Here is a 15,771-nt window from a genome sequence, read left to right on the forward strand (position 1 = left end):
TGTTTAATCAGAATCTTCTGGAATTGCATTTGTAAGTTAATAATAAAATTAAAAAAACAAACCAAATCAAACTTCAAACCAAACAAAAAACAAACAAACGAACAACCTAAAACCAAACCAAACAAAAATAATCTAAACCATACAAACAAAAAACCCAAACAAAAACAAAACCCCCAAACCAACAAAAATCTCCCTTTCCAAAATTTTCTGGCATGAAATGAGAACCTGACTTAAACTGCATGAAAGTGGTGCATTTTTAAACATTCATAAATCTTTATCTTTTACGGAAAATAATGCAAACTTGAACCAAGCAGCAGATTCTACACTTAAACTTGCTCTAGAAACAAAACACATTTAAGAAACGAAAATCCCAATTGATTAATAAATCAATAACATCATTCCAGGAAAACTGAAAGTTGAGGAAAATAGAATGACTTTGCTAAAGACTTATTCATAGTAGTGCTGTTGACTTTCAGTCTGCTGAGGTTTGGTTTGTTGCTATGCTACTTCTACCTCATGGCTAAATCAGCTTGGTGACCCAGTTGTATCCATATGTATTAAATGAGCAATAGTGAAATAGATCTGATTTCACCAGGCTTTCATTTTGTAGCTAAATCTGGCTTTGTCATTTTTTTTCCATTTTTTTTTTCTTCCCCTGCTGCTTTAGGCTTTCTAATAGGATTTCAGGGTTAATCCCAAGAATAACTGAATCTTGAATAAGGCCAGTTAGAATCTGTATTTGAGCAGTGAGAAGACATTATAAATATTTATCAGAACCCATTTAGAGAATAGCATGAAGGCAATTTGCCAAGTTTTATTCCCATGTAAATTCTCAGTACACAGAAAATCTGAGGTAGTTCAAGCAATAAAGGTTTGTAATTTGACGTGAGAGAAAATAATATGTGATATCAAAGTTCACCATTCATACCTTGCTATAGAATAGCTTATTTCTCTTATTCTATGATTTATGTACAGACAGTCTTCAGTACAATCCTACAGATACATGGTAGAGAAGTTATAAGAAGCCTATTCAAGCACTGAGAAGGAGAATATCTGCATTTGTTAAATTGTATTTCAAGTATCAATGAAACAATATTAGGATTATATGCCAATTTGCACTACTGGCATTCACTGAGATTTAAAATATATCACATTTCTTTTCTATCATTTCTTTTCATATACATGTCCATCATTCACCAGAATTAGCAGAATTCAACAACAACAACACTGTTAGATCAATAAAAAGCTGTTGAAAAAAATATTGCAGAATAACATAAGATAAATATTAGGGAAAAGACCAAATAGAAGGCCAAAGTGTGCTCTCAGTCAGCTTTTTTAACCTTTATAACCAATATTGTGTCCTGTACATAAATCAATGCAAAGCTCCCACTAAGTATGCGAGGATTAATGTTCAGACCATAAAGCATGATGCTGCACTGCCAATCTCAGAGTTACAGCACAGAATGTCAGTGTAGGCTTAAAGATGAATTTGCTTAGCAAGATGAAATTTATGGTCTTTTTTCTGCTGCTGTGGCTAAGTTAGCATGCATTATTTACTTGAAATCATGTGTTTCTGACTTGTACTGAAAAATTCAGTACTGTAAACTTCATCATCTCCCTGGGAAAGCTGGCTGATCTAAACGACAGCACTGCAGCCCTGCAGCCTGCCCTGCATGGCACTGCTCCCCAGACCCACTGGGGAAGAGAGCTACAACAGGAAGAAACTTCCCGGGAAATTATTTTGTAGACATTTTCTTGTTATCACTTGACAGGGAGAATCTTCCTTCAATCAAATTCAAGTTGTCTAAAACATGAAGCACCCTTGCCAAAAGGATGAATCATGAGAATATATCAATCTGGAAGGGATCCATAAGGATCATCAAGTCTAGCTCTCTACTCCATGCAGGACTACCAAACACTAAACCACAGGACTAAGAGCATTGTCCAGACACTCCTTGAACTCTTGGAGTAATGACCAATTCCAGGGGAGCCTGTTCCAGTGCCAGACCACCCTCCCAGTGAAAAATCTTTTCCTAATATCCACACTGAACTTCCCTGACATCCCTCATGTCCCCTCATTGGCCATCAGAGAGAAAGTTTTAAGTATTAAACTGTTACCTATAGATTGTCCTGATATGTGAGGTTGCTCCTCAGGGTATGAATGTTTAATTGGTGCAAGAAGTTACAAGACAGACACACATTTCAGCATTTTAGCATCAGCTCACAAGGCAGAGGGGCAGCAGAGGGCTGCAGCATCACCTCTGCATTCCCACATGTTGACTCCCTTGTGCCCGCTCCCCTTTGAGGGCAGAGCGCTGTGCCTGGCTGGGCAGGTGCCTGGAGGGGCAGGGCAGTGAGGAGGCTGCAGCAGCACAGTGCTGACATGGGAGATGCTGCTGAGGCAGGAACTGAGACAGGAGGGAAAAGGGAGAGTCTGGAAAGTGTGAGACTTGAGAACTCCATCACTATTTCATTCAGGCTTTGCCAAAGTTTAGAGATCATTTAGATTCACTCCAAACCAAGACACTGCCACACACAATTATTGCCTAACAAATAGATTACTGTTATAGAAAGTATGTTTTTTAAAAGGTGGATCACAGAACAAATAGCCTCCACCTTGTCTCAAAATTTATGTACAGCCTGAATTTTCTTCTTTTTTCACTAACATGGTGAGTCATCTTTCTCCAAAAGAATCATTACAGCCAGCCCAGCCCAGCCTCTTCTGAACTGGTAAGGAATGAGTTTATTGTTCAAGAAATCATTCTCCCATACAAATTTGTAATGATATTGTCACAATGCTTCCTGATGATAGTCTCCTAGCTGGAAAGCTGACTCAGCAATGCATTTTTGGTCCAGCATCTGACATGCCATAAAACATCCCAAGATCAATGATGTGTCTGACAAAGCAGGGGCCTCCTTAGTAAGATTTGTGATTTGCTGAAAATTAAGGAACTGGAAGGATTCAATGATTTATTAGCCAGGGGAACCATGAGGTAGAGTCATCAAATAATTTTATATACCACTAAACTACACATTTTAAATACTACTTTTTATATACTACTTTTTATACACTACTCATTTTAAATACTACTCATATCCTAGAGAGCTCAGATTTATTCTGGAAACCACAGACCCCCATGCCATGTGTTGTTAGAAGTCTGACTCCCTGACATTTGACAGCTATAAGAGGAGACAATAAAAATGTGTATTGATGCCCAAAGCAATCCCTCAAAGTAGGAATGGAGGTGACTTTTCTAGACATCTGGAGCTGTCAGCTATATGGTACAGTAATACATGTACAGTTTCCAGCAACATTCCTGCTCCTGACACCCTAATGTAGAATTTGAGCTTCTAATTTCCACTCCCTTTGGCTCTTCATGCACTCAAGCAAACTATTCCCTAGAACTAATGCTTTGTGACAGATACAAAATGAAACAGATCATGTTTTTATATTTGTACTATTAAATTTCCAAATCTTTCCATGTCTTTTTTACTTTCTTATATCCATTTTGAACATTTTCCTTCCACAGCAAGCTAAAGTTACAGTTAATACTGTAACGTGCATTTCAGGTTTGCACAGGATTTAGTATGGAATATTTAAGAGAAAAACCCTTATATAGAGTAAAGGAGATGTATTTAGTTGGTTTGGAGATTAAAAAGTTGTGTAAAACAGAGGTGCTAGTCCTAGGGTCTCTAACAGTGAAATTCTTATGTGTGCTCACATGAATGTTGTACATTTGTTTGTGTTACCTGTGGGGATATATATATATATATATATATATTTATATATTTATATATAAATATAGAAATATACGTGTGTGAGATATAGGTCTAGATATACAGATATATAGATAGATAGATATAGATATATAGATAGATATATAGATGATATATAGATATATGTGTGTGCATATAGACATATATTTAGGTATGTTTGTGTATATACATGTGCTCCATGCATATTGGACCAGTTGGGAAGACGTATGGGAGGAGACATGGCACAGAGCTGCAGCAGCCTCAGCTCTCTTGGGGTGTTGAATCTGGCATGATAAGCTTTCCCCTAGCAGGTAAATTAATAGATGTATAAACAAATAAATTCCAGAGTTCAGATGTCTTGGTTATTAATTTGTAATTCTAAAAGAAAAATAAAGCTTCTAAAAGTTTGTCAAGTTTATTTGTAGCTATGTAAGGCTCAGTGTAAATGAGAAGTTAAGAGAAAAACTGTTGAAACACATTTTTTCTTTCTAAATCCTGTAGCAATATATCAGGTATGTCCAGATGGCCTTTGAATAAAAACATGAGTAGCTTCTGTGTGGGCTCTGTCTGGCTGCAGCGTTTCAAAGGCTTTGCAGCTTGTGCACAGTTCAGAGGTGAACGTGGCAACTTGGCTTTTAGAGATGGTCCTGATCTGAGCTGTAATTCTCAGAGAGAAAAGAATTGACATGATTTTTATGTTATATTGTGTTTTTAAACACTGACATTACTATTTTAAGCCAGATATTCCAGAAGAAGCACAAGCAAGTACCACAAGGAATATTATCACTGGGATGGAAAAGTAGCACTTCATTTTCACCTCTCTGCCACAGGCTAGTCTGTATTTGTCTGCTTTATGTAAGCATTTGCCATTTGGTCTTCTTGCACAGACAGTATTGTAGGGCTTGTTAAAATGAAGTTAACAGGAAATTTTTACTTACACTAAGGATAAGAAAAAGCTTAACTACTGAATGTGTCTTTTGCTACATAGACATGGAAAAACTATGAAGTAGACAGAGGAAAGAAAAAAGGAATTGGTATGTATTTCCTGTTTGTAATAATGAAAGCTTTGCAATATTTCTTATTTTGAATATTTGTACCACACAAGGGTCATGAAGTACTTGCCAGTCTATTAATAACTAGAGTGGATGATGAACAACTACTTGGGACAAACATTTAAGTTGGCAGGACAAAACAAAGAGAAGAAAAAGCAACCAACAAAATCTTTACATATTCTTGATTTCAGGCGAAAAGGGACAATGAGACACTCCAATCTGATCTCTTGCCTACTGTCTCACTACTCACCTACCACTGGTCATTAAAATTCCCTTGGCTCCTTCTGCAATAAACCATAACAAATACATTTAGTGGCAGATGTTTGCTTAAAGTGCATCTTCCAGAAAGGCATTAAATATTGATATGAAGACAACAAGAATCTTTCCTTGGAATTTTAAAGGCATTTTAACTGGTTATATGCCATTCAAATTTATTTGGCTTCAACTCGTGCTTTTTGAAGTGTTTTTACCTGAAAGGTTTGAGAACCTATGGATAAAAGAGTTTCCCCAGAAACAGCATTCCTCATCTGTGATGACATCTGTCATTATTTATTTCTATACCCCAGAACAACCAAAAAAAAGCTCAAATTCTGTGAGTTTGAGAGCAGGCCTAAAACTCAGCTTCTCAGATGATGCACTCAGGTGTGTGAGAAGATGCTTTCTAGAGCCAAGCAATCACCTGTAAAACACTTTCAGTCCCCAGAGGAGACACCTATAGTATTTTTCATAATATCTGAGCCAATCAGTTTTGTGTTAAATTACTGATATGTTCCACATACATGTAACAGTATTCAGCCACAACAAAGGAGTCATACAGTAAAAATCTCAGTTCAAACACTTTTAATTTGCCTTCTAGTAGAGAAAGTGAGCCATCAATCCGTACACTATTTAGACAAAAAGTTGTCTCTAGCCATGTCACTGAAGCTCTACAAGCATTTCTAGTTCATCATGTCAGATGACAACTGCAAGAAGCTCGAGTCCTAGTGAACATGGGTTGGACTCGATGATCTTAAAGGTCTCTTCCAACCTAGAATTTCTGTGATTCTGTGATCCCTCACTTTTTCTTTTTCTTCACAAAAAACTGTGTAATGTGCTTTCCTGAGGATCAGGGTCCCACTGAAGCCAATCTTATTTTAAAAAAGTCAGCTTATATAATATTCCCCCTGCTCTAATCTTCCTCTCGACTCCAGCCCTCTCAACTCTCCCCCTGAAAGATTTCTAGCAGATCTTCACTGACTCCTTTCTTGACTTTCCTTTTAGAGAGAAGGTAAAAAGAAACATAATTCTACAAGCAGATAAATATTCCATGACACTGTTTATACTACTGTAATTCCTGTCACTAAAAATAAATCTCTTTCCAACTTCTTAATAATCCCTTGCTTTCCATAATTCCCAAATTTTCTCCAATTTTATTTGCAGATTACTCACCTTGATTACATTTGCTAGACTTGTCCTCCAGATATATTTCTCCTATATTTATTTCCATAGATACATAGCCTTTCTCTACCTGTAATTATTAGCAAGGTAGAAATTGAATACTAGATTTTGATCATAACTTCTCTAAGCTTTTCTTTAACCCTCCACCTACAGTGCTTATTAAATATATCTGTATTAAAAAAAAAAACAAAAAAACAAACAACTTTTTAATTCACTTGCCCCTTGAATATGGAAGATGCAAGATAATGACATACCATTTAGGAATGCTAATGATTTTCCATTAAAGAACATTGCTACCAAGATGTGTTTATCTGCAGCTATCATTGCTCCCCTTTTCCTGAAAATGAACCATTCAATTTAAGAGAAACTGAAAGGTCAGTGAGATGGATTGCTGTTAAGAGAATCAGGAATCTCAACACTCAGAACTAAACTTGCCTTTCTACCACTTTTCAGTGACTAGGAAAAAACACCAAAACATGTCCCCTGACAAAAGAAAACAAATTACAGGTATTTGTTTACTGCCTCACAGAGCTATGATGATGAGGATCCTGCACACTTAATTGCAGCTACTGTGATTCATTACCTGAAATGCTTCAGGATTAAATCATTAAGAGAGGCTCTTATGCAGACATATTTATTATAGAGAGAACCTGATTCTCTATCTAGTTTTTTATTTGTCAAATAATGAAAAAGATGGCAGGCATCTTCATATTTTCTCCTTAGTATTGTCCATTAAGGAAAATGAGAAATAAAGAACCAAAGTGCATTGGCAGAACCCTTCATGCAGGAGTCCTTCTCACTTCCTCTAGATCAACCAACAGAAACACTTCAGTTCCACTCATACCATGATCATGTTTAATTTCTCCCTCAAGTAGTGATGTTGTTTGGAAAAGACTAAACACTACCAAACTTTTCTGTTTCAAAATTCAAAAACACAGTAAAAAATCCTGTCCTACCATTTCAGTGCGCAATTTAATTTCACATCCACTAAAAATGTTACATTGAAATAATAAATGAAAAAAAAGTTTAAGTTGTTTTTAAATAAAATTCTTCAAGTTTTTGCCAACAGAACAGAAGTGCACTCCTACAAAGCTAAAATTTCTAGCGAAGCTTGTATAAACATGACCTGCTACCTGGCTGTAGAATCTAGCATCTTCCTCCCTCCACTAGGACTTCAGGTAAGGCTTCCACTCATGGCATGTTATTTAATTTTAAAAATAAACTTAATTTTAAAATTTTTAATTTTGCAAAATAAACTTCCTTCCCAGAAGGAAGGAACATCTCCCTGTATTTAAGAGAATACAGGTGCAATATGAACTGCAGAATACAGGATGGATCATGTTATAGAAAGGGAAAGGAGGCCTTTGACATATTGAAAACACTTTTAAAAAACTTTCTTTTCCCTCTGTTAGCATATTTAAATATTTTAATTAGCAAGGTGTAAAGATTTTACCAGTTTAGGAGTAAGAGAGACAAAGCAACAGGTTTGCAAACAATGAGCTGTGGAATTACATGAAAAACTTCTGTTAAAAATCAGTGGGAAAAGGGATGCATCATCCACAGATTTTTTTTTTTTATTCCCAACAATAATTTCACAGGCTGGCTGCACAGTTTTTTCTTTGAAATCAACTCATGTAGAAATCACCTTTTCTCTGAGTTTACTCAATGTGCAGAACTGCACAAGAGCAGGAGATGAGCTTTCAATTCTCCCAGAATATGATTCTGTTCTATCTCATATGCACTTGACATTTAATTTCCAGTTCCTAAGCAGTAAATACTAGTTTGGATTTTTACAAAGGCTAAGTGAATTTAAAAAGTACAGCAGCTCCTGACCTTTAACACATCTGTTGCAGTTAGGGAGGCTTCTCCTTTGTGTGGTTTTCTGCTCCTCTGCAGATTTGAAATCCATTTCTCCTGCACGCTACCCACAATCACAAACAAATTACACTCTCTGTGTCAGCATCTGAAACCAAGCCACTAAATCACGACGTGCTGGGATGGAATTGCTGCCCCCATCATCTACAGCTCGCTGCTATCAAAGCCTCTAACTGGATTAGTGGGAAAACAGCTGTATCACTCATTCATTTAAGCCCTTGCAAACAGCAGGTTTTCTCCCTGCAACAAAGCACAGCACTTCAGATAAGGAACATGCAAATCCCAAAGGAAACCATGATATGTTAACCCCTGGCTATCTTTTTACAATTCAACAGTTCATTCAACCTTTCTTTCCCTGGAAATAAATGCAGGAATGTCACCGTGATATTTTATGAAAAATCCCTTCGCCAGGATTTCTTCTCCTGGGAAGATGAGAAGCCTCAGCGTCTCTACGTTTTTCTGCTTTGGAATGTGATTTGGAGAATTGTTTACCCAGCATGTGAATTGTTTTATTTAATGAGCAATCACAGCCAGCTGTGTCAGACTCTCTGAGTCTGTCACAGGTTTTTATTATCATTCTTGTTTCAGCCTTCTGTCTGTATCCTTTCTCTTTCTATAGTATAGTTTTAGTATATGATATGATATGATATGATATATGATATGATATGATATGATATGATATGATATGATATGATATGATATGATATAAATAAATCAGCCTTCTGAGAACTTGGAGTCAAATTCTCATCTCTCACCTCATCCTGAGGACCTCACAACACCACAAAGGAACTACATTTATTCAGCAGAACTAATGTTTTTAGCACATCTACTTTTAAGCTTTTTTTTCCCTAGGATTTCCTCATATACAAGGCACAGTTCATGAAATCATCCTATCACTTTTAAGTGATTGACATGAGTTAAATCCATGTCTTTCAGTTGTGGGTATGAATCATCATGCACATGGGCTTTGTGGGACAACATCTTGGCAGAGGTTAGCACTGAAACAGCTCTCCAGCTAACTCAAAACCCCAGACCAAAGACTCCATGGTTATTAAAGCTAACAAGCCATTAAAAAACTGTCACATTTTAAGCCAAAAGATCCACGAGGGAAAGAAAAATTGTGGATAACTTATAAATAGTGTTAGTGTTCATGTAACCATATGCTAATGCTGTATTAACTTGACATTTTCACCTAGGTTTTTGGACTTTTTGATTAGCCTATCATGTCTAATACTGGGATGCTTCAGGAGAAAATGCTCTCAAGCAGAGACATGCAATATATTGAATAATTTTTAAAAAATAATTTAATTAATTTGCATTTATTTCACCTAGAACAAAATGTTTAAGTTGTTTTTTTGCCGTTTGGGTTTACTAAGAAAGCACTGGAATTGGACTTTAGCTAGTCCTACTCCATTATGGAATATTTTGTCAATCAAGATGATAGAATCGTGGAATTGTTTATGTTGAAAAAGACTTGAAAAATTATCTAGTACAACTGTTAAACTGATTCCACCAAATCTTTAAAAGCAAAAAAAACCTTTAAAAAAAAATCTTCAAAGACCAAACTTCTGGGTTCCTCTCTCTTGTATAGAATGTCTTATGAGCAGTACAACGATTTGTTTCTTATCTATAGCTAATTATTTCCTGTCTATTAGAGAAATAAAATACATATATGTTACAAATCCTCCACCACAATTCCATTCATAAACCATCTGAATGCATAAAAATATAGGTTATATCAAAGTAATTATAATACTGAAAAGTTTTAATAAGGACAATTTTAAATTATAAGGGAACAACACCAAATAGCAGTTTATGAAAGATTTAGAGGTGCCATTTTCTATTATGCACATTTCTGAGATTGCTGCCCTCCACTGATGATGAAAACAACATGACCAAAATGCCCTTTTTGGTTCAGCAATCAAATTTATGATGTGAACCTCTAAAGTTCATTCAAAGGGAAAAAATGCCCCTTATATATTGTAAGTAACAAACCCCTGGGGAAATATACTGTACAAAATACTGGGGGTTTCTGGTCCTTTTCTGACACAAATCCCAACCTCGAGGCCTCATTAGAATAATAGTGACCCTTAGCTAGTAAAATACTCACAGCCTAAGGAAGGCTTAGCATTAAGATGACTCTTTCTGGTCATGGAGAAAATGGAACAAAAGAGTTTGGAATTATGTGTAAAACAAGAGATAGTAGGGGTCTAGATATTCCAGCAGTGAAAACTGGCACAACTCCAGTGAACATAGTAATCAATTTCCATCAGTTTAGATTACAAGCTTTTTTTTTTTTTTAATTTAATTGGTGAAACTAAGAAGATTTTAATTCCCCAATATCATTACAGAGAAGCTTATTTCCTTTAGTAACTATAATTTAAAAAAAAATCAAGGTGTTTTTATTTTTATTATTTACTGCAATTTAGACCAAGGAAAATGGTCTTATCCACTATTAAAAACTTTAACAAACGAAATACCATTGAGAATAAACACTTATCTGCTCCTTGCAGAAAGTTCTAGCTAGACTGTCAGAAAATCATGAAGCAATAAGTAGTTTTAAAAAATATTTCTTTCAGTTAGATTCCAGGCCTTTCTCCTCCAGGCTAGCTACAACATGAATCTGCAAGTTGAAAATTATCTCCAAAATCATTCCAGTTACTCATCATTGAGGCTGTCTGTTGTTATTAAGAATATGCCAGTGTTCTCATCTTAAATCCATAGAATCAAAACTCTACAGTTGAATAGCTTAATTAAAAAAAAAAAAAATAAAAAGCTTTTCCCAAGGCTAGAACATGACATCCAAGGTATTCTCCTAAAAATGGAGAAGTTCCCATCCCTTCTTCATAGATTCTTCTCTCTATTTTATTATTTAATATGAGAAAAAATATTTTGCCACCCATCAAGTGGCGAAGAACTATAAAACTTTTCAGAAAAATTTCTTGGGTAGATCAGATAAATGGCTCCACATCTACTGTCATTATGCATCAAACAACATGAGCAATCCAAATATCTTCTGTGTAGAAAATCTGGGAACCAGCAATTATTTCAAGAGGATTTGCATACACCAATCTAATGGGAGAGGCTTTATACAGACAATAGAATAATATTGGAAAGGAGAATTTGGCTCTGCAGGAGTTTATTTAAATTACTTTTGCCCTTCACTCAAATGTATATGCAATATCATATCTAGGACATTCATTTTTTTATATAAGAAAGCAAATACAATATATTTTAAGTCTCTTTGCAGCTTGACATTCAAGTACCTCACGTCTGGTATTAAAAGTAGTTTGCTTTTGGCTTTGTTGACAATGCAAATTTTGTGGAAAGAACAGATACTCACTGAAACTACATTCACAAAGTCATCATCAGACAAGGTCTCCAACATCTCAATCACCGACGTGCGGATCAGCTTCAATGTCAACCCACTGACGCTCCCACTCCTGAAAAAATTCACAATGGAAAAGTTGAATTCATCAACTATTATGCAACATAAAAAGAAAATACAGAGCATCCACCTAAACACTAAAATTTTCAATTTTATAATAAATGAATAAAATTTATTCCTGAATTGTTCAACTCATCATTAGGGTTATTAAACTATTCATAATTATTAAAGTCCAAAAATACAAAGTCCCAGTCCTGTGCCTCGGATGACATCATAATGCTGCATCCTTTACTCATTCCCTTTTCAAGAAATCTGAGTTTAACACCTTCAACCAATGCATTATCTAAACATTTTATACTCCTACACTCAGATTTACAGCTCTGGATTTCCAGAAACACCAATGACAGCTTCTTTGATTCAAGGCAAAACCTAAGCTGAAGTGAAGAAATAACAAATGTTGATAAAACTCACTGCTGATATGAAAGCACTTCACCACGTGTGAAAGCATTAAATGCAAATTCTGTGCCTGAGAAGCTTTTCAGCATAAAGCAATCTGACACATCAGGTTCAATGCTCCCTTCAGTCCCTCAACTTTGCCTACACCACAGAAGCCTTGCTGAGGCAGACAGCAAGTTTTTATGCATTTCTTTGCTTGCTTTCTAGCAATTTTTTATAGCAACTGAACTTGGCATTTTTTAAATCTGTATTGTAAAACACATGAAGTCCACATACATTCTTATCTCTCAGGTGCATTAAATCATTGTCACATCTATTGAAATGCTTCTAGTCATTTGTTTTTAGGTTTGTGCTTTACAACAAAACCTGGCACACACAGGATATTCACTTGATATCAAATATCCAAATATTCACTTGATTGCTGCAGTAATTAATAAGTTGAAAACAGAAAAATATTGAAGTGATTTAAATAAACATTTCCTTGCCTCCAGTTTAAATAACTTTCATGTTTAGTTTAAGCTTTTTGGAAATATTTCCTATTATGTATTTATTTTGCTCATACCAAGATTTTTGAAGCTTGCATACAAGACCCCTTAATTGCCTCTCTGTTTTTCAGCATAGACAGATTTGTTCAATATAGCCAAGTACTTTTACCCCACTAATGTCAGTATTCAGACATTAAATACTCACGCATCCACTAAAATAAGCATGTCCTTGGGAGATGCTGCTCCTTGGATATACCTGAAATAAAAAAAATTACATGTTTGACACAAAATTGCATAAGCATTCTTTTGTGTGTGACGGAAGACACTCTGGGATCTCTAAACACAAAGCAGCTGGACCAATGAAATCCTCCTGTTGTAGCTAGTACAAAACCCATGTGTTGTTTTTTAACCCATGTGTTGTTATTTCCTCTCTTGCGGTGTCTCCCAGGTAAATCTAAGTCTAAACCACACTAGGGAAGTGTGGACATAGGATGCACTAATCAAAATTCACTGTTTTCATGCAACTGAAGAACAGGAATGCTGTTTCATAGCTACAGATCTTGATGACTGATGAATTATTACTCAGTCCAGCTTAGGCAGAAATACTTAGTCCTTTAGAAAGAAAATATGTCCGACTACATCCAAGTATCAATGTGCTTTATGTCTTGAGAGGCTTGTATTAAAAAACATGAGAAGTAATTCCACCTGGCTCCCATCTTTTACACACCTAGTGATTTTATTGCTGGTTTAAACCACTGAGGCATATTTTTTAAATATTTGCAAAAATCTAGAAGAATGGTTCAGTCTAATATTCAGGATTATAAATGATTTTGACACAAAATCAGATTTAACTGTCTTACACCTATTTGGCAGTTAGCCTCCTATGAAAAGTCTATTGTAATCCAATTGTACAACTACTATAGTAGATATTGCAAAACAAGGAGTATAATTTGAATTTTTTTTATTTAGAAAAACTAACTAGTTTAAAAAAGAAAATAACAATATCTAAAATGAGTACCGTTACAGACATACAGAAAAAATATTTTTACAGTAATATCTAGAAAGTAAGCGATGTAAATATATATATCTACTGAACCTTTAAAAAGAAAGCTTACCATGGTCTTCTGCGTACATCATACAGATCTATTTTGTTAGGTGTTCGACTTTTATCTACCCATGGTGAAGCTAAAAAGAAAAAATAAAAAATGTATGGAATAATATAAAACTTTATCTCAAGTATTTTAATTACAACATCATGAATCAGTATCACAGACTTTGCACTATATAGATATCAACATTTCATAGAGATAAAAAATAGTCTGTATTTATGTAATATGTTGTTGAAATATCTAGACATCCTTATACCCATTGCCACATAATACAATGCAATGAAACTATGTATGTGTGTATGTAAATGTAAATGTATATGTATAAATGTATATGTATATGTATATGTATGTGTATGGCCAAGTGTGTTGAAGAAACAGGTACTATAACTGACCACTGATTTCAATGGAACCAAAAACTCAACCAAAACACTTCAGACAATGAAACAACTTTTTTTAACAACTTATTTAATTAAAAAAAAATTATTGCTGTATATAATAATGGCATCTCAGTTATGAGCCTAAATAATTGTTCACTGACTCAAGAGCTTTACCTAAAAATGCATATTAGAAAAGGAACATGAAAATAGCATATTCTCTGAAAAAAAAAAGAGATGTAAATATTTATGTCTCTGTAAAGAAAATGCTAAAAATGATGGCCTTTTTCAAGTGCTTAATCTAGGCTTTACCATAATTTTCATCAAGGGTGGGAATTATTTCCTTACTGGAAGGTAAAATGACCCTTTCAAAACCATGTGGCAGCTTAATGAACACAAATAAAAATGTGAAAAGCTACAGGGAATGAGATAATGTTCCACAATTTGTTCTCTCGCTCTATGCCAAAAGCCTTGGGGGTGCTATTTCCTGACATCAATCATTTTTCTGTATAGGAAATAAAGAAAGATATAGGCAGCTCCAAGATTCTTCCTGAAAAATAATATACCTTAGACAAAATGGGAGATTTATATCTTCACCCATGAATATAAAAAAAGCCATCAGCTTTGAGCAGCTGCCTATTTTTGATTTTACAAAATGAATCATTTCCTAAGAGACCAAACCGTGATCTGGCCTATCACTTACTGGAACCTTTAAGCTGACTGTAACCCACATTTACCAGCCACAGATAACACTGTGTATTGTTGCACACCAGAAGAACCTCAAAATCTATACCAGTATTGGCTATGATTTCGGACTAGACCACTTGAAAGGTCCTTTGGGGCCTGACAGCATAAAAGTATTTGAAATTTTCAGAAAGGAGAGAATTTAATTTTTTTAAAATGGATATATGTTAAAATTCTAACTTAAGTATCATTACTTAGACATGCACAGGTTAAATCCACCAGTATTTTATTAGCCTACAAGGTTAGCACATGTTCAATGAGGGATTTTTTTTTGGTCTTTGTCCAGGCTATCCTTCCCATAGAAATTCCATCTGAAAATCCATCTTTCAGATACGTTCCCTGAGACTTGCAAAATCTTCACGGAATATGTTCATTTCGGTTTGTTTTATGAGTGGTTTAGGTAAAACAGCAAAAATAAATCAAGTTATAGACCAAGGCTGCCATATCTTTGCAAAAACTTCCAGTCATTTTAGTGACATCCAATAAAAAGGCTGTGCCCTACCAAATATGTCCCTCTTAATTGACACATATCTTGAACAGCCTTCATAAATACAGAATTATCTCAATTTATGATCTGGATTTATTTCAAAACAACAGAGAAAATTCAATTTACACTGGTAATGTTATTTTATTTCACACGAAAGATAAGTTCAATTCCTTAAGTGCAATCTGTAAAGCAAAAGGATGGTGGTTCAAAGAGAGTTTGAAGGGAGAAGCTGAATAAGGACATTTCCAACATCATCTTCATATACTACTGTGACAGCAAATGCTGACAGAGGTAGTCATTTAAAGCTGAACAAATGTTCTACAGGCAGAATGACAGAATGGCCCTTTAGCTAACATAAATTATCTACTGAAAACCATCATAGGAACATTTAGCTAGAATTCATCAGACATCACAATCTTCACATCTTAACTACAGGGTAATTTTTCTGAATCTAAACTAACATTTACAGAAATATGAGTTAAGATTTCATTTTAGCTGTGCAGCAGAAGACCATGAGAAATAATTCAGATACTTTTTTCTGCCAAATTTGAGAGCTGCCAATACATGTTAATGTAACACCACCTCATAGGTAAGCACATCACATTCTT

At 35.0% G+C, this 15,771-nt stretch overlaps 1 protein-coding gene across 1 annotated transcript in view; it reads right to left on the minus strand.

The window, feature by feature from the left end:
* CACNA2D1 (calcium voltage-gated channel auxiliary subunit alpha2delta 1) overlaps window positions 1-15,771 on the minus strand; it is a 360,302-nt gene that overhangs the window by 81,372 nt on the left and 263,159 nt on the right. The window contains exons 8-10 of the mRNA XM_058804461.1: window positions 13,565-13,634; window positions 12,655-12,705; window positions 11,464-11,563 (exon numbers count right to left, since the gene is read on the minus strand). Coding sequence (XP_058660444.1) covers window positions 11,464-11,563; window positions 12,655-12,705; window positions 13,565-13,634 — 221 coding nt within the window. The remainder of the gene's footprint in view (window positions 1-11,463; window positions 11,564-12,654; window positions 12,706-13,564; window positions 13,635-15,771) is intronic.

The sequence above is a fragment of the Ammospiza caudacuta genome, chromosome 5 (assembly GCF_027887145.1).
Source record: "Ammospiza caudacuta isolate bAmmCau1 chromosome 5, bAmmCau1.pri, whole genome shotgun sequence".
NCBI classification, from domain to species: domain Eukaryota; kingdom Metazoa; phylum Chordata; class Aves; order Passeriformes; family Passerellidae; genus Ammospiza; species Ammospiza caudacuta.